This window comes from Littorina saxatilis, linkage group LG13, assembly GCF_037325665.1.
Source record: "Littorina saxatilis isolate snail1 linkage group LG13, US_GU_Lsax_2.0, whole genome shotgun sequence".
Lineage (NCBI taxonomy): Eukaryota > Metazoa > Mollusca > Gastropoda > Littorinimorpha > Littorinidae > Littorina > Littorina saxatilis.
The window spans coordinates 4,263,863-4,284,258 of NC_090257.1; the positions used below are offsets into that span (position 1 = coordinate 4,263,863).

The window sequence follows — 20,396 nt, forward strand, 5'->3', positions numbered from 1 at the left end:
TATATCTTATATGTATATAAGCTACTCACAAAAAGTTAAGGATCACTTGCACACAAATCCATAACTTTCCAAATAAGAAAGCCAATGCGTTGGTATTTGGCAAACGTTTAATTCAATGCTTTAGTGATAACGATACAACATTTCCTTCAATTTCGAGCAATCGTTTGGTCTGTACATTTTATCAAAGTGTGTACGTATCGAAATTTGATTTCACATAGTCGTTGAAATCACAAGACATGGCATTCAGATGCTCCCAAAAGTTCAGTAATGCGTGTAACCGCCCTGGCTGTTCTGACATTCGACGCAGCGAGTCCTCATAGAGTTGACCAGGGTGGTGAAGATCATCTGTGGAAGCGCCTGCCACTCAGCCTGCAGCATCTGGTAGAGGTGCTGGACATCCCTGGGAGGGGGGTGGTTGCTCCTCACTTTGCGATCCAACTCATCCCAGAGGTTCTCAATCGGGTTGAGATCGGGACTGCATGCTGGCCACTCCATTCTGTTGACTCCAGACTGCTGCAGGAAGTCGTTGACCACCCTTGCCCTGTGGGGGCGAGCGTTGTCATCCTGGTAGACAGCCTGCGGTCCCATCTGCTGCAGTGTAGGCACAGCCAGCGGTCGAAGGATCTCATCCCGGTATCGGAGGCCAGTCAGGTTACCCTGTACATGAAATAAGGGTGTTCTGTGGTGAAGGCTGAAGGCCCCCCAGACCATTACAGAACCTCCACCAAAGGCCACCTTTTCTTGGACAGTGGCGTCAATGTAGCGTTTCCCTTGGTGCCTCCAGACCCTCAGTCGGTCGTCGTTGTGGTTCAGGGTGAAGCGTAATTCATCATTGAACAGGACCTGGGACCATTGCTGACGTGTCCACCTCACGTGACGTCTGCAGAAGGCGCGGCGTGCTGCCCTATGGGCTGGAGTTAAACGTGGCCGTACAGCTGGGCGACGAGAACGGAAGTTAAACCCATGAAGGCGATTCCGTGTGGTCTGCTGGCTGATGTTGGTGTTAGTAGCCACCCTCAGCTGCCTTCAAATAATGTTGGAAGAGGCTGTTCTTGTTTGCAAGGCTAGTCGTTCAATGAGACGATCTTCACGTGGAGTTGTCTTCTTTGGTCGCCCAGGTCTGCGTCTTTCCTGGACCCTCCCAGTGGCTGTGAAACGTTGAATCAGTCTGACAATGACCGAGATGGACACGTGAAGTCGCCTGGCCACTTCTCGCTTGGGGACACCATCTTGGAACCATGCAACAGCTCGTCCCCTCTCAAACTCGTTCAATTTTCGTCGTGGAGGTATTTTCAGATAATGCCTAAATCTGGTGGTATGTCTTCTCAAAAAACCAAGCAAGTGACAGCATCTCACACATAAACAGCAGTGCTTGCACGTGCATAATGGTTTTTCCATGTGGCTTGTGCAATGTGTTCGGGCTGAACGGTCCAAAACAAGGTCCTTTTTCGCAAGTTTCCGCTTTTTCTTTTGCTACCAAGCTCAGTAGTAGAGAATCCCGTGCAATTTTTCCCACTAACACAACATCGCCCACTTACAGCTGAATAAGAATTCATAACAATTTGGTTTGACTGAGAAATAAATAACAGTGGCGAACTGATTTTATTGAGCACCTGTTTTCTCATAGTGATCCTTAACTTTTTGTGAGTAGTGTATATATATATATATATATATATATACATATATGTATCGATTGGAGATTGGATTTCCCTTCTTTGAGTCATGTGACGTCAGAGGCCGACAAAACTTTATAATTTGGCTTTTCAGGTTGACCGAAACTTCAAAGGAACTAAAAAAAAAAACGTCATGTGTTTGATTGCATGTGTGTGTGCTGTTCAATGTCAAAACAACAACAAAGTGAGTACATGACGTGTGTTTTGTAGTTCCTTTGAAGTTTCGGTCAACCTGAAACGCCCAAATATGAAGCTTATGTGTTTGATTGCATACATGTGGATTGCATGCATGTGTGTGTGTGCTCGTTCAATCGTCAAAACAACAACAAAGTCATAAGTACCTGAAAGGAATTCGATCGATACATAAATGTTATTTGCGTGTTTGACCAAAATATGACATTTTACACAGATCTCGACAGTCATTGTTCACCTCGACCGCTAGCGCGGTCTCGGAGAACAATGACTGTCTCGATCTGTGTAAAATGTCATATTTTGGTCAAACACGCAAATAACGTATAATATCTGGGATACATATATTAAATAAAAATATATCCAGGGTTAGGGCTCTCGGGGTTTTCAGTTGTCGCAAAAAAAACACACAAAAAAGCAGCATTATCACACATGCAAAAAAAATCAAGTGACCAAACAGCACATCTCAAGTCATATCATAAACTTTTATTTCAAAGTCTGTGCTTGCACGTTTTGTGTGTTGGGGAGGCCAGGGGACTTGGAACAGTGATGACATCACAATACCACATTTGACGTCATCAAACATGCATAATGTTCACATGTCATTATAAATGTTTGGCACAGCACTTGCAGTGAAAACACAACTGCCCACTATCTTACGTCTGGCCAGGCTTTTACACAAGAATAAGAACAATTCCCTCCACTTGGGACTTTCTTGATTACTTCTTCTTCTTCATGGGTTGAAACTCCCACGTTTACTCATGCTTTTGCACGAGTGGATTTTTACCTGTATGACCGTTTTTTTCAGGCAGCATACGCTGATTTCAGGGGAAGCATGCTGGGTATTTTCGTGTTTCTATATCCCACCCAACTCTGACATGGATGACAGGATCTTCTCCTTGCGCACTTGGTCCTGTGCTTGCGTGTACACACAAAGGGGGATAAGGCACTAGCAGGTCTGTACGTAAGTTAACCTGGGAGATCGCAAAAATCTCCACCCTTTGCCCAACAGGTGGCCGCGGCCGGGGTTTGAACTCACGACCTTCAGATTAGGACGCCGTTGTCTTATCCGCTGCGCCACTGCGCCCGTCATCTTGATGATTTAATTTTGCAGATTGACACATGTCGGTTACAACATAAATTGAAACAAAAACATTCACTCTGGCTGTAGATGTTTGAATTCTGTGTGTGTTCTAGTTGAGGGATGGTCTTAATCCCATGGTCTTAATCCCATCTGAGGTGCTCAGCTGAATCGTTTACACACGAAGGACTGAACTTTTATTAATACCGTGAGACCAGGGCTGAGGTGCACGACAAAGTTGCCCCCCCAAACGGGAGCCACCCGCAGCGTTGGATTGGTTGAAACTGAGGTGCATGACAAAGTTGCCACCCAAACGGGAGTCACCCGCAGCGTTGGATTGGTTGAAACTGAGGTGCATGACAAAGTTGCCAGCCAAACGGGAGTCACCCGCAGCGTTGGATTGGTTGAAACTGAGGTGCATGACAAAGTTGCCACCCAAACGGGAGTCACCCGCAGCGTTGGATTGGTTGAAACTGAGGTGCATGACAAAGTTACCACCCAAACGGGAGCCACCCGCAGCGTTGGATTGGTTGAAACTGAGATGTGTTGTGATTTCAACCAATCAGAACCCGCGGTTTGTTCTCTCCCGTTTGGGTGGCACCCACTTTCAGTTCGTGTTCCTCAGCTTTGGCCCTCAACACATGATGGCATTTCATATTAATGTCATGAGAACAGGGACCCTGTACCAGTAGATATCAATGCCGCAGCAGAACACATTCCTTTTTACTTTCTTTTCTTTCTTTATTTGGTGTTTAACGTCGTTTTCAACCGTTCAAGGTTATATCGCGACGGGGAAAGGGGGGGAGATGGGATAGAGCCACCTGTCAATTGTTTCTTGTTCACAAAAGCACTAATCAAAAATTTGCTCATGGGGCTTGCAACGTAGTACAATATATTACCTTACTGGGAGAATGCAAGTTTCCAGTACAAAGGACTTAACATTTCTTACATACTGCTTGACTAAAATCTTTACAAACATGGACTATATTCTATACAAGAAACACTTAACAAGGGTAAAAAGAGAAACAGAATCCGTTTGTCGCCTCTTACGACATGCTGGGGAGCATCGGGTAAATTCTTCCCCCTAACCCGCGGGGGGTAATGTCATGAGAACAGGGACCCTGTACCAGTAGATATCAATGCCTTTAAAGGCGCAGCAGAACACATTCCTTTTTAGATCACGACACAAAACATTTGATGCAATATCTACACCGTGGAATTTTTATAAGTGGTTGAGATCACCTCAGGAAAAAAAAAATGAAATTTCAGAAATGCATTTAGCACAACATCAGTATGTACTAACAAAATTAAAGCAGCTAAGTTGTAACAAAATTAAAGCTGCATAATACAAACCCAACATTTTTAGGAAACGCAATGAAAGCCTAAATCACTATCAAGGCCAGTGATAACAACATTAAATGTATGTATGGTTCTAGCCTCTAAACGTACCAGTCAGAAACATGCGAGGAAAAGCTCAATTTGATGGCATATCGTTTTTAAAATTGTCATTTTCTTGCTTTAGGAGCATCAAAACATATACTAACCTGACTGCACAAAAAAAAAGATAGGAAAAAAGTCAACTAATACACCAGTGTATACTGTAAGGAAGGAATGTTCGGTAGTTTTAAATAAATGAATACACAAACAGATACCCAGGAAATGATGAAAGACAAACAAGCTCCCTCCTGAAATAACACACACACACACACACACACACACACACAAACACACACACACACACACACCCACCCACACACACACACCCACACACACACAAAACATTCACCCACAAACTGATAACTCCAGATGTACTGTTGCGCACACACACACACACACACACACACACACACACACACACACACACACAAAACGGGAACAAGATAATCTCTTTACAAAACTCTGGATTGAGTGGATGAGAATGGAAACAATGCAGGAATACGACACACGAAAGAGTGTGCAATTCAGGTCTCTGGAGTAAATTTATACTTTGTTTCACACATCTATAGAGATAACATCTGTGTAAAACTTAAATACATATAATGTGCCCTTTTTAATATTACACTCTTCTCTGCCTGTTATTCTTCTCCTTCTTCTTCTTCTTCGTTCGTGGGCTGAAACTTCCACGTACACTCGTGTTTTTTGCACGAGTGGAATTTTACGTGCATGACCGTTTTTTACCCTGCCATTTAGGCAGCCATACGCCGTTTTCGGAGGAAGCATGCTGGGTATTTTCGTGTTTCTATAACCCACCGAACTCTGACATGGATTACAGGATCTTTTTCGTGCGCACTTGGTCTTGTGCTTGCGTGTACACACGGGGGTGTTCGGACACCGAGGAGAGTCTGCACACAAAGTTGACTCTGAGAAATAAATCTCTCGCCGAACGTGGGGAAGAACTCACGCTGACAGCGGCCAACTGGATACAAATCCAGCGCGCTACCGACTGAGCTACGTCCCCGCCCTACCTTCTTTCTTTTCTTTTCAGGCTCCGTCTCAACATGGGTGGAAATTCACCCCCCCCCCCCCCCCCCCAAAAAAAAAAAGTCCTTGGTCTAATCGGACATTCCAGCACAAAATCATTTGAGCTACAAAGATTCTACTGCAAAATAAAGAGAATAAAAAAAAAAAATCCAAGGGAACGACCAAAATCATTCCATCTTAGCCTGATCGGCATTCAAGTACAAAATCATTTAATTTACAAAGATTCCACTACAAACTGAAGAAAATTAAAAAAATCCAAGGGTTATTTGACCAAAATCATTCCATCTTTGCCTTATTATCGGCCTTCCAGTACAAAAGCATTTGCGCTGCGATGATTCCATTAAAAACTGTGGAGACAACATATGTGAAAACGACAAGGTTGTCACCGGTTTCCTGAATGGAGGTGAATATTCTGGCAATAGCGCCCACAAATAACAAGAAGACGGTGATGACAGACAGTTGGCCCGTGCTTTTGTTCTGAAAGTTGGTGACGGCTTGAATCAGCTGCAACAGAGAAAAAAGATTGAATGAGAAAATCATTTTGTTAGCATTTTGATTTTAATTATCACCAGGAAAGTGACAACACCGTACCAGAGATATTTCAGTGTTTTTTCCCTTAAATTGAAACAGCTGTAATAAAAATTGAGAAAACAAAAGGGGGAAATCATTCTTTGGTGCAGATAGCTGTGCAACAAAGAAAACATTCATTCATTTTCTCATGGACTGAAACCATTTTAATATAAAGTTGGCAAAAGAATTATTGCAACAAATTTCAAACCCAAATTAAAGCATTAATTCCTGTGTCATTTAATTAAAACTGTGTATGCCAGAGAAGGCCGTTTACTTAACCTTCAGGATCACCTTTTGGATTAAATATTTCTTTTACAGGGATCACGTGACCGCCGCTCAAGTAAGGGTACCCTCAAAATCGACCAGACAAAAAATCACAATAGGCAAAAGTTTGCAACTTTGACATACGAGAAGAAAGTCAAACCAATTATCTACCCTGAACAGATTATATTGTTTTGCTACCTTGTGTATTTCGCGTGCTATGCTATTCCTACTGATGCAGGTGTCGATCGCAAGAGCGGCCAAAAACGGAACGTTTTACGTAAATTTTTATGGGTATCATGTCAAAAAGCACTACATTTTAGCAATGTCTTGGTGGATTGCTTTGAAACTTTCAGAATATTTTACCAACATACTAGAGCTACTTCGTGCGAAAGTTTGGATTGTTACGGTTATTTATCCAGATGTGACGCGATGTTTCGAAAAATGTTGTTTAACTTGTCATAGGATTGTTCACTTGTATCCAAAAAATTCATGACTTTGCATATCTACAGATAAATGATTGATACAGATTCTGTCTAAGTTTCATTTGTGTGTAGCTGCTGGCGTTAATTTGCTAGTCATGCAAGCACATGAGGAAACAAGAAATTCCTTCGAGGTAGGAAAAACACCCCCGTTGGTCAAAGGGAAATAACCATTCTCACTGCACCCATTCTCACTGCCACCAACTGAGAAGGTTATTTCCCTTTGACCATGAATATGTTTCTCTATAAGTCCTTGTAGAATCTTAATCCACCAATAACTCCCAAACCGTGTGTTTGACTGGTCCCAATTTTTGTAAGGACCGTCTCAGGAATGTATAGAACCTGTTCACCAAGTTTGGTGACGATCGGTCCGTTCATTCTTGAGATCTATATGCGAACACAAACACACAAACACACACATCGACCGAAACCTATACACACCCCTATACCGGGGGTGTAAAAATGGAACGTTCACACTGTTTCGCGCTTACAGCTGTTATCGCTGCGTGCCTCTTAAAACAAGCTACGGTCACGCTTGGCTGGGCATCGCTGTGGCACCAGAATCATCGCTTAAATATGTAGCGTGTTTACTGGTCCAGCAAATTTGAGTCAGTGCTTACACGCACATAAAACTTTAGCAGTGTGTGTATCAATCATTTTTCTAAAGACATGCAAAGTCATAATTTTTTTGGACCCAAGGGAACAATCCTATGACGAGATTAAAAACTTCTTTCGAAAAATTGCATAACATTTTAACAAACACCTGTAACAATCCATCATTTCGCTCGAAGTATCTCTAGTATGTTGGTAAAATATTCTGAAAGTTTCAAAGCAATCCACCAAGTCATTGCTAAAGTGCAGACTTTTTTGTCATGATACCCATAAAAAATGACGCAAAACGTCCTGTTTTTGACCGCTCTTGCGATCAACACCTGCATCAGTAGGAATAGCATAGCACGCGAAATACGCAAGGTAGCCAAACAAAACAATCTGTTCAGGGTAGATAATTGGTTTGACTTTCTTCTCGTATGTCAAAGTTGCAAAGTTTTGCCTATTGTGATTTTTTGTCGATTTTTCATTCGGCTCTTCTGTTTTTGTCTGGTCGATTTTGAGGGTACCCGGCCGGCCTTACTTGAGCGGCGGTCAAGTGATCCCTGTAAAAGAAATATTTAATCCAAAAGGTGATCCTGAAGCTTAAAGGCACAGTAAGCCTCCCGTAAACCATCACAGAGCTCCCCGAGCGTCTACATACAGTACGAGCATACTTCCATTTAAACGCTCACCGAACGGGAACATCCTGGCTGCTTTCTGTCGAGCGTGAGAAATTTTCAAAGAATTTATTTTCGTGGACTTGGCCCTTTACAACAATGGCGCCTCGTTTTGGTGCTGGACGGCTGTTATGAATATCCCGGAAATCACGCCCGGACAGTAAGCCTCCCGTAAACCATCACAGATACAGTCAGGCTTTTACACACAGTACAAACACCCTTCCATTTGAACGCTCACCAAACGGGAACATCCTAGGTGCCCTACGTAAAGAGCGAGCAATTTTTAAAGAATTAATTTTGCAGATTGTCTCGAACACTTTTTGGACCCATCCTGAACTCAGGTCAAAAATGAGTTACTTCCCTTAAACTGGCGATAGCCGTGGATTGATGATAATCAGAAAGTTTTTGGACCGTGGTGCGTTTTTGCGCTAGACCTAACTTTTAAAATCTAAATAATAAATTGACAGCGTGTTTTCATCAAGACAAGATCAGTGCAATTCGAAGTTGTGAAAGTTTGAAAAAAGAAAAGCCCGGAAGCAGGGTCACGCAAGGGTCGTAGCAGATGACGGTTTATGCGGCATATCGCCGTTCCTCTCAACAGTCAAAAGCCATCGATATCGCTAGAGTTCTTAAGAACCACAGCCGTTTTTTTCGTGCATTAAAACGTGCTATTGTAGATAAGCTGACATCGAGTCGCATTCAAATGACTAACTGACGACTACATTGTGAAAAAGGAAAACTGGATCACACGGGTTCACGATGGCTCAGGGGTAAGATAAACCACGCAAAAATAAATTCTTTGAAAATTGTTCGCTCTTTACGGAGGGCACCTAGGATGTTCTCAATCGGTGAGTGTTTAAATGAAAGGGTGTTTGTACTGTGTGTAAAAGCCTGACCGTATCTGTGATGGTTTACGGGAGGCTTACTGTGCCTTTAAGTGAACGGCCTTCTCTGGCATATAGAGTGTTAATAAAATGACACGGGGATTAATGCTTTAATTTGGGTTTGAAATTTGTTGCAATAATTATTTGGCCAAGTTTAGAAGATGAATTAAAATGAGAAATTGCTTTTGGAAAACAGAAACCTCTGCAATACTGAATAGAGATAGAAAACAAATTAAATAAACAAATAACTCTTCTGGTACACTCACACTTTTGATGTACACTCACAACATATAAGATCCTTTCTCCTTCATTTTGTTCCCTGTAAAACCCTTTACTAAATTCATGGTAAACCATTGCACTGACCTTGCTAGCCATGATGACAAAAGCGTTTCCCGTCTGGAGAATGGAGAGCAGCTGGAATGGAGCATACGGAGAGAGCAGAAACACCATGACGGAGACATAGCTAACAACGTAGGTGAAAGCTTGCATGGTCTGTCCATTGTAGAACAGCACAAGGAATGCTATGATTAGCGTCTGCAGTGCTAGAAACACTGCCTCTCCGTAGGAACTGTGGAGAAAAGAAAGACATGCAAATCAATATCCATGAAAACACACACAAGATTTTTGTTTGTTTGCTTAACGCCCAGCCAACCACGAAGAGCCATATCAGGGCGGTGCTGCTTTGACATATAACGTGCGCCACACACAAGACAGAAGTCGCAGCACAGGCTTCATGTCTCGCCAGTGACATTATTCTGACACCGGACCAACCAGTCCCAGCACTAACCCCATAATGCCAGATGCCAGGCGGAGCAGCCACTAGATTGCCAATTTTAAAGTCTTAGGTATGACCCGGCCGGGGTTTGAACCCACGACCTCCCGATCACGGGGCGGACGCCTTACCACTAGGCCAACCGTGCCGGTCACACAAACACAAGATGAAATTTGAGTATATAAGTAACTTTGTGGAAGTTGCTCTAATGCTGATAAGAAAAAAAGGTCCTTAGTGGTTGTGCACTAGGTGTGAGTGACTGAGCCAACTTAAAGGATCAAGACTCACCAATGCATGTATTTTCACACCTGAATGAAAATTTTCAGTGCGCAGAATTATGAGGTGTAAAGAGAAATTAAGCTTCACATGTGTGTTCTTTTGTACATTTTTCTTGTAATTTTCACACCTGAATGGAAATTTTAAAGGGCTAAAAATAAAGCTTCACATACATGTGTGAGTTCTTATGTACATTATTCTTGTAATTTTCACACCTGAATGGAAATTATGAGGGCTAAAGAGAAAGCTTCACACGTGCATGTCCTTTTGTGCATTTATCCTGGAATGTTCACACCTGAATGAAAATTTGCGGTGTACACAATTATGAGGTCCAAAGAGAAAGCTTCACATCTCTGCATGCTTTCTTTTGTACATTATTCCTGTAATGTTCACACCTGAATGGAAATTTGCTGGCAAAGCCATAAGACCAGGTGGCGGAGATAGCCAGCAGTTCACACGACACGCTGATCAGGCTGATTCCCTCGCCACTCTTTGCTTTTAACAGCTTCACAATCTGTGGCACCTTCACTGGAAAAAAAAGGTTGAACTCATTTACATTTCTTCAAACGACTTCTCTGTTTTTAGTCATTTTCAGTACCGTAAAATCCCTAGCAAACGCCCATGCAGTATCTAGCAAACACCCACCCCCCACTTTTGACCAAAAGTTGTGCAGAGGGGTCACTACCTAGCAAACGCCCACCCCGGTTGTTTGGTTTTTTTAATGGAAAAAGGTACCTGATTCTATTGTTAGTGGTTTTTTTTTAATTTACAAAATAAATACAGTCCCAAAAGAAACCAACATTGATTTGAAATGTGTCTATATCATAAACCCAAAATCATCACCATTGCTGGGATGATCAGGCTTATTGACGAAAATAATTGATATCTGTAGGGAAGAAACATTTAGGTTTTGTTTTGTGACATTGGATTTTTTTTTCTTCAGTGAAAATAAAGTGATCCCAGCCTCAACATCTGTCAAAGTGTGTGTGTGTGTGTGTGTGTTTGCTGAACAATCCACGATCTCTTTCATCAAAGGAAGTAAGTATTCTTCCGAATCAGTTTCACTTTGCGGCGGAAACATCTGCTGCCTCAAAGATATCAACGTTGAAACAGCCAGTCAGACATATCATTTGGAGGCTTTTTGTGTGTTTTAATTGTTTTGTTTTGTGTGTGTGTTGAAAGAATGGCCCATATCTGTGCTTTTGAAGTTGCACTTGCAGGCTACAATGTCAGGACATAAAGTTTGCAAATGAGCAGAGTTGTTTGTAGAATATATTACTTTAGCAATCAAAAAGATGGCTGTTGCCAGAAAAGCTCACGATCCATTTAATCTTGCCTGTACTTCTCTGTGATATCCATAGATCAAAAAACACATTTTTAGTGTGTGCGTGTGTGTGTGTAAAAGGAACACGGGCGTATTTTAGCGTGCAATCGCTTGACTGAATGGTTAATCACGCCTCAGCGTTCTTGTTTCTTCTTCATTTATTGGTGTGTGTGTGTGTGTCTGTGTTTATTTTTGTCCCACTGTATTTCTCTGACATTATTGTATCAATTTTTCTCTCGTGAAAATGTGATGACACTTTATCTTGCAAAGGGGTGTATACAGGTCTAGCAAACGCCCACCCCCTACTTTTAGCCAAAATCTGTGCGGAGGGGGGGTGGGCGTTTGCTAGGGATTTTACGGTATATATCCCCTTCCCATTATCCCCCCTCCCTGTTCATACATCTGGGCAGCTGCTATTTCCATTGTTCAGTTGAACCCCTATTTTTCTGTTCGAATTGCAGTTAGTAAGTTACCGTCAAACTGATGATGGCAAACGTTACACGAAACAAGAAGCATCAGTTACACAGAATATACAGTTTAATTACTGCACGCATCATTAGCATGACAAGTCAATTAACAGTATCATGGTTTTGAAGCTTCAAAGGTGGTGCTACAAATCTTCAAATTCAATCCTAGCTGACGTACAAGCCAAAAAGCATACTTACCAATAACAGATCCCAAGATGATGCCAAAACCTAGACATTTGCTGATCACCACCTTCAAACATGGAACTGAAATCACAAAAGATATAACATACATATATGAAAAGTATAACAGATAATGAGATCACAACAAAAGCTTTTAAATATATATATATAGAAGTGCAATTAATGATGACACACATTCACACACAGTGCTTCATGCATATAATATAGTGTCACGCGCACACCCACACACACAGCAAAGGCAAAAACACTGCAAACAGTTTAATTTGGTTGTCATCAAGTTTCTCAACACACACACACACACACACACACACACACATTCGCGTCTTCCTGCCAACACCTGTGGCCTTGCTGGCACAAGCTGAAAAAATAACTATTCAGCTGTGTAAACTTGTAAAGTTTGACGTTGACCCTCTGTAAAACTGTGCACGTATTCAACCCATTACTAATTAATAGGCACGGTTGCTCAAATTTCGACGCAGAACTAACAAGCACATACTCCTATTTCATTTCCCTGAAATTTCACTCACGGACCCCAAGAGAGGTCGCTTTTAATCACAACACTAAAACAAAAACGAATAAAGGACGCTTCCGACCAATATTTCGTCTGCTTGACGTTTATCTCACAGTGACTTTCGTTCACTGTGCTGTTTATCACCACGTTTTCTGTTTGACGAAGGGGACACACGCCGAAACTTACTGTTCATGAAGTCAAGATCGACGAACAACTTGTCAAAGCATGGTTGAGGCACAAGAAACTGTATCCATGCGGCTAAAAACGCCGGGAAAGGGCCGCTCGACACTGCCGTGTCCACCATGTTTGCTGTCATGTGGAAAGATGCCCGAAGAGTTATCTCCCGTGAAGATGGTAACCAGTTACCGGTGTTGAAGCTTACTTTTACCCCCGACCCAGTTCAACCGGGAGTAAAACTGAGCTAGCCTGAAATGAAGTCTGTTTTATTGTGATTCGTTTTGGCAGGGGCGGATCCAGGGGGGGTTTCCGGGGACCCCCCCCCCCTAGCCTAAAAAAAAAATAATAATAAAAAATAAATAAATAGAAGAAATAAAGAAATTTCGAAAATAAAGAAAAACTGGTGTCTCAGATTGCACCAGATTGCTCTATATTTTCTTTGATTTTGTTATCAAATTTTTCCGGGGGGACATGCCCCTGAATCCCCCAAGTAGCCGGCCTTTGTCTTCTAAGTGACGCCGGGTTTTGGAAAGTATAGTTGGCCGCTCAGGTTGCACCAGATCGGTCAATAATTGTCCTTGTTTTGATCCAAATTTGTCTTCTTAAATTTACTTTTTGGAAGGTGTATTAGGAGAAGTTTCTTGGCTCGGATTGCACCAGATTACTACATTTTCTTTGCTCTGGCACTAAACACGATAGCGACCACCACGACTCTTCGAAGCGATTTCTATTCCCCCTTTCAGATTGGAAGTATTCCGGCATGCGGCAAAATCTGCCCTTTTCTCTCTCCATATGTAACGAGAGATTAGATGACAATGCCAGACTAGATCTACATCGACTTCACATAATGTATTTAAAGGGTCCGCAAACTGACTCGCGAACAGTATTTTCCACACCTGACGAGAAACAGTGCGGGCTTAGCCTACTCATGATCTATTGACAATGTCAAAAAAGAATTAACCGGCAAAACAAACAAACAAAAACAAACACACACACACACACACACACACACACACACACACACACACACACACACACACACACACACACACACACACACACACACAAACTACACGCAAAACGTGACAACAATAATACAAGCAACCGTGGAGAATATGTAAACAGGGAGCTAAAACGCCCTGGTTCCTGCTAACAAAAATGAACACAGTAAATTTTACCCTTTCCAAGTTTCGTGTGTAGATGATTCACTCATATTATGCTTAATGAGATAGCTACAGCTGTGGATCAGTTTATCATGCACCATAAATCATTAAACCCTGCAAATAAAAATGTGTTTAAAGTAGTGTAGGCTACACTGCAGATGCAGGTGTTGATACGAAGGAGCATCGAGCAAGAGTGCACATGCCCGGACAGGATTTCATTTTATCTTGCGATAATCTTCTTCTTCTTCTTCTGCGTTCGTGGGCTGAAACTCCCACGTACACTCGTGTGGTTTTTTTGCACGAGTGGAATTTTACGTGTATGACCGTTTTTTACCCCGCCATTTAGGCAGCCATACGCCGTTTTCGGAGGAAGCATGCTGGGTATTTTCGTGTTTCTATAACCCACCGAACTCTGACATGGATTACAGGATCTTTTTCGTGCGCACTTGGTCTTGTGCTTGCATGTACACACGGGGGTGTTCTGACACCGAGGAGAGTCTGCACACAAAGTTGACTCTGAGAAATAAATCTCTCGCCGAACGTGGGGACGAACTCACGCTGACAGCGGCCAACTGGATACAAATCCAGCGCGCTGCCGACTGAGCTACATCCCCGCCCATTGCGATAATCAAAATTGCACGAGACTTTTTAGTTCACATGTCCCCATATATACATGTATCATATAAGATCTTGTTAATCAATCATGGAGAATCGATCTTTCTTTGGGTTCAGGAACAAATGTAGACAGGAGACATATATTTTTCTTTGTTTTCGAAAACAAATTTACACAGAAGACATCATGAATGGAATCGAGTGTGAACGGCGCACACGGAGACACGCAAACTCGCATTCGCACGCACACAGACTGTCACGTTTCAATATATCACTCAAGGTGATTATGAACCGGTTAATTACTACTAATTAACTAACCACACCACGATCCACTCTCGCAGGCATACAATTAAATAGAGTCAACAAAAGTATAAGTTTCAGACGCCTGTTTATGTATAAACTCTCCACCTCCCTCGAGCCTTCACTCAAAATATGTTCCTTTTACGTTCTCAACACGTAAAAAACCAGTGTTCACTGACAAAATGCCAGTACTATGTAGAAAATTATAGTAACACGCTGAACCCGTGTAAATACAGTCGAAATGAGAATGTTCTGTTCGAAAAGCTCTAGTTCGTGCAGGTGTCACACACCCCACGTTGTCACTACTCCAATGAAATCATAGATACGAAAAGACAACGGTGGTCAACGGGGTGCGTACGACATGGTGCACTTAGCTTTATCTCTGCTGCTGCTGCTTAGCCGGTATGCTGGTTAGTCGGTTCGCTGGTTAGCCGGTCCGCTGGTTAGCCGGTTCGCTGGTTAGCCGGTCCGCTGGTTAGCCGGTCTCCTGGTTAGCCGGTCTCCTGGTTAGCGTAGCCTCAACAGTTCCCGCCAGAGTCAGCCGTGCCGATGTTACGGGAACGTAACGAACGAACGAAACGAACGAACGAAGGAAGGCTGCAAACAGAAAGCATCGGTGCACTAAACATGTCAGCTACCCCTCACCCACCACCTTAAAACATGTCATCTTTAAATATCTCATCGAGCACGTGGGCCTGCACAAAACTGACTTTTTACAACAACAAAACAGCCATTTTCCGTCCTTCTCTCCCTATCTGCAAAAACCATATACAGATTAGTATTTTAGCGTCACAGAGAGTAAATTATGCGCTAACCTGGAAAGAACAACAGAGAGTATTTCATTCCACAACACAGACTCATCAACAGCGTTAAATAATGATTTATTACCTCAAAAGCCTATGATTGTAACTCTCAATGGAAGCAAAGTCCGCCTCCTCCCTGGAACAGTCTCTGTTCGTCAACAGTGACCCAAAACGTCCAGAACCCCTTGTCGAATCCTTATGCGAAAGCCATCGCCGACGAAGGAAATGTGACGACTTGTCCTCAGCAAAATACGTGGCAGAGGAAAGGAATAACTTGTGGAAGTTCCCCTAGAGTGCCGAATATGATACTCGGTGAAAAACCATCATACTCTAGTAACTGTGTGTTAGGTCCTTCCCCTTCTGCCGCTGGGTGTCAAGTGTGTCGTCCTTGAGTCTCTGACAGACCACCTAGCCAAATACACGTGACTGACCTTGTCACCAAACCAGTCCAGCTATACACAGTTTTGCCTCCCCAAGCAGGAAAAAGACACGAGAAACTCAATCCCTGAAAATCCCGTGCGCGCTGTCAGCGAAAAAAACCGTCAGCCCTATGACAGCAGAAACCTGCACTGTGAAGCTCGTGCGTTTCAAAACATCCGTGCTCGGGAGCACTGTCAGCAAAAACTCTGCTGTGTCCAATATCACGCACAGGCGCTTTCTATCATACATTGACCCAGAACAGGCACTCCACTGAGTGACGCTTTCTTGGTCTCTGTCACCCGATCGTGACACACCTCCCCTCTTCAAGACGAAACCTCGGTTTCGCTCACAGTCATGTTCTCCTCTACAGCCCGAGAGAGAAAGTCAGCTCCAACATTGTTGGCGCCCGGAATGACGCGTACCGTGAATTGGTACGGTTGGAGAATCAACGCCCAGCGCATAAGTCTGGCGTTTGCCAACCTTGCAACCTGAAGATATTGCAGAGGTTGATGGTCCGTCTCCAGACAGAAAGGTCGTCCTCAAGAACGAGCAACCCCTCGTTTCACCCCTGATGACTGCAACCTTCCCTGTCTTCTTGTCTTTGTTCTTCTCCCCGTAGGCAGTCCTCTCTACGTAGGCGCGCAGCAGGTTGGCGTGGTACAGGCGTGCTTTCCCGTGCATCATGATCCTGTAGTCGTTCTGGCCCACCTTCGCTGTCACCTCAAAAGGTCCTTGCCACTGCAGTTGTAGCTTGTTGTGTTTGACAGGTAGAAGTAGTAACACCCGTTCTCCAATCTTGAAGCTGCGCGGCCGTGCCTTGCGGTCGAATCCTCGCGCGTAACGCTGTGCTGCTCTTCCCAGGTTCTCTTGAGCCAATTTGCAGGTCTCTTCAATCCTGTTCCTGAGTTCTACGATGTAGGTCGCTGTCGTCTGCACCTCCTCGTCAGCTTCTTCGTCCGTCCAAGCTTGACGCAGGATAGCCATGGGACCGCGTACCTGTCTGCCGTACAACAACTCAAATGGGGAAAAACCCAAGCTCTCCTGAGGAACCTCGCGGTATGCAAAAAGCAATGCTGGGATGTACCTGTCCCACGTGCGTGGTTTCTCCTGAGCTAGTTTCCTCAGCATGGTCTTCAAGGTGCCATTGAACCTTTCCACCAGTCCGTTGCACTGAGCATGGTAAGGAGTGGTGAAGTGCTGCTCCAGTGATAGCAGTCGTGCTGCCTCCGCCATCACTCCTCCCGTGAACTGCGTGCCTCTGTCGGTGAGTACCTCTGATGGAATTCCCAGCCGGGACCACATAGTAACCAGAGCCTCAGCTACTCGCGTGGCTTCAATCGATTTCAGAGGGATCGCCTCTGGGTATCGAGTAGCGTAGTCCACCATGGTCAAAATGTATCTGTTTCCGTCCTCAGACGCAGGCAAGATGGGCCCGATGATGTCCACTGCCACCCGACGAAAGGGTTCGTCGATGAGCGGCATCTTCTCTAAGGGGACCTTCCTCACCCTTCCTTTGGCAACCACCTTCTGGCACTTATCGCAGGACGCACAGAAACGTCGGACATCCGTGCAGATGCCTGGCCAGTAAAAGTGGCGCCAGACACGATCCGTGGTCTTCTTGGTACCAAGATGACCTCCCAGAATCGAGTCGTGTGCCGTTGCCATGACACCCTCGCGAAACTCGCGAGGCACGACAACCTGTTTGAATGTACCTTCTTGGTTGCTGAACTCACGGTAGAGCAACTTCTTGTCCCTGAGGAACTTTGACCTCCCATGCTTCCCGCTCAGCTTCACCTTCCCCGACTTCGCGTGCTCCCGAGGAGTAGCTAAGGTCGGGTCAGAATCCTGAGCCTTCGCGAGAAGCGCGGGGGTCACGTTCCCCAGGGCAGCTCGTGCAGCAGGTAGGGGTTTGAGAGGTTTGTCCTCTCGCTCCGCCTGTGCCCGCGTGAGCACTGAAATGACGTCGGGAGACCGATAAACGGGAACCTCCCTGGTGACGCCGTCCACAAACTGAACCCGGTTTCCAATGAGCAGGTCGCATGGAGGATCGTCCATGACGACGGCCACAATGGTCCCCGTGAACAACGGGGTTACGACCTTGATCACTGCCGTGTTCAAGTCGTAAGCGTGAGATGCCTCGGCCATTCTCACCCTGATGCTGTCTCCTGTGTAGGCCATAGCTGGAACTAGACTCGCCCGAACCACTATCATGTCTGCCCCTGTGTCCCGCAGACCTTCGCCCTTCACTCCGTTAACGTAGACGTTGCAGTGGGGCTGGAAATGTTTCCTGGAGCACGGAACGCAGAGTTGTGGAATGGTGCATGAGCTCGTGACGTCCCTTAACTCCTCACTGCCAACAAAGTGAACGCCCTTCTGGTCAGCCTGTCTCTTGTGGCAGTCCTTCTTCACGTGGCCCCGCTTGTTGCAGTAGTAACACTGGATGTCAGTTCTGGAACTCGATCCCTTGTGTCCCTGATCGTCCTTCCCGTCCTTGGGTCCTGAAGAACCCGAATTTCCCGTTTTTCCTGGCCGTGAGCCTGAAGATTTGCCGGAGATCGCCTGGGCGTCCTCGTGCACTCTGATCCAGTCGGCTGCCTCCTGAGTAGTCTTGGGCTGGTGCTCCTGCACGAAGGTCACCACCTCAGGTCGCAGGCTGGACATCAGTTGTTCCATGACTATGAGGTCGGCAAGGTCGTTGACGGTCCAGTCCTTTTCGGCCATCTCCACCCAGCGCCGCAGGTAGAGGTTAAGGCGTGCCACAAACTGATGACTCAGCTCGCCGCTCAGTCTCTTGCTGTTACGCAGACGTCGTCTGTAGGCTTCCGCAGTCAGGTTGAAGCGCTGGAGTAACGCCTTCTTAAGTGCCTGATAGTCTCTCGCCTCGTCGTCCTCCAAAGCGTTGTAGAGCTGCAATGCGCGTCCCTTTAAGCAGGTGCTAAGGCGGCTAGCCCACGTGGCCTCTTCCCACTTCTGGTCAGATGCAATGCGCTCAAACCGGCGTAAAAAGTCGTCGAGCTCGTCCTTGTCATCGTCGAACGTCGGCAGTCTCGTACGGTCGGCAACAAACGTCGGCGCGCTAGCCTGAGTGAGCGTACCCTTCTCGGCCTGTAGCCTAGCTAGCTCTAGCTGGTGATCGCGATCCGCCTGTTCCTTCCGGTCTAGTCTGTCACGTTCGTCTTTCTTTTCCTGTCTGTCAAGTTCGGCCTGTCGTTCCTGTCTCTCAAGCTCGTCTTTCTTATCCTGTCGGTCACGTTCGGCCTGTCGTTCGGCCTGTCGTTCTCTTTCTTGTCTGTCACGTTCTCTTTCTTGTCTGTCCAGTTCGTCCTTCTTTTCCTGTCTGTCTCGTTCGTCTTTCTCTTTCTTGTCCTGTCTGTCACGTTCGGCCTGTCGTTCTTGTCTGTCAAGCTCTTCTTTTCTCGTCTGTCGCTCTATGTCTTCCCTACGTTCCAGCTCCTTGCGTTTAAGCAAACTACGCGCTCTAACGCGTGCGTCACGCTCTGTCTGTTCCTCACTGCCAGGAGTCTCGAAAGTTATTCTCCTCGTCGGAGATCCCCCTGTAGCCATGGTTAGTTTTAGCAAAGCTTTATCACAAAAGTAAGTCTAACGCAGCTATAGCTAGAATACGCGGTGACGAAAGCGGTGGATACAAAAATCCAGCAACCGGAAAATGCAGAAGAAAAATCCAAACGGTGTAGAACAAATCGCGTAGCCTACTTTATGGCTGCTTTCTGCGGTGAAACAAAGTGTTTCCCACAGCCGTGGCCTACTTTATCGGCTGCTTTTTGCGGTGAAACAGAGTGTTTCCCACAGCCTTGGTTAGGACAGAAGTCCTCGGACCCTTCCCCCCCAAAATTCCAACAAAGTCAAAATATGGAGAAAAATCCAAGTAAAACAAGACGGTAGAAAATGTAACCTGTTACGGAATGCGAAACAACAATGTAGAGAAAACTGAGTAAAACGAATAACAAATCCGCTAACCCCGCTCAGCTCTCTGCAACGGAAAACTCTGAACGTACAACAACAAAGATTCACAAACAAAGGAAAGGGAAGTAATCACAGTTAGCGCATACAATAACTCACAAATTACAATTTACATTTCCTGCAAGATGTGAATCGCTTAAGGTGTGGTATATGATCAAAACTATACAAAAAAGGGTAGCACCAAGCAGAAAATAAGTCGAGCACTGACGAGATTATCTGCTCTTAGTTATCCTTAATTGGTGGGTCTTTATCAGTCAGAAATTAACTGAGTAAATCCCGGCTTGGCCCCCATGTGTCACGTTTCAATATATCACTCAAGGTGATTATGAACCGGTTAATTACTACTAATTAACTAACCACACCACGATCCACTCTCGCAGGCATACAATTAAATAGAGTCAACAAAAGTATAAGTTTCAGACGCCTGTTTATGTATAAACTCTCCACCTCCCTCGAGCCTTCACTCAAAATATGTTCCTTTTACGTTCTCAACACGTAAA

General features: G+C 44.7%; 1 protein-coding gene across 1 annotated transcript; it reads right to left on the reverse strand.

Moving 5' to 3' along the window:
* Positions 1 to 2,328: 2,328 nt before the first annotated feature.
* LOC138946329 (mannose-P-dolichol utilization defect 1 protein-like) lies at positions 2,329 to 12,756 on the reverse strand. The gene is made up of 5 exons (XM_070317878.1): positions 12,627 to 12,756; positions 11,927 to 11,992; positions 10,333 to 10,465; positions 9,253 to 9,457; positions 2,329 to 5,928 (listed from the first exon to the last, which is right to left on the reverse strand). Exons 1-5 carry the CDS (start codon positions 12,754 to 12,756, stop codon positions 5,701 to 5,703), a joined length of 762 nt encoding a protein of 253 aa, XP_070173979.1. The 3' UTR covers positions 2,329 to 5,700.
* Between the last annotated feature and the right edge of the window lie 7,640 nt (positions 12,757 to 20,396).

What these genes read in the sequence shown, in the direction of transcription:
- LOC138946329 (XM_070317878.1), bottom strand. Translation starts at nt 12,756, where the DNA reads ATGACAGCAAACATGGTGGACACGGCAGTGTCGAGCGGCCCTTTCCCG. An exon ending in CGATCTTGACTTCATGAACA is followed by an intron (nt 11,993 to 12,626) that starts GTAAGTTTCGGC and finishes TTGTGATTTCAG; the next exon opens with TTCCATGTTTGAAGGTGGTG. An exon ending in CATCTTGGGATCTGTTATTG is followed by an intron (nt 10,466 to 11,926) that starts GTAAGTATGCTT and finishes TTTTTTTTCCAG; the next exon opens with TGAAGGTGCCACAGATTGTG.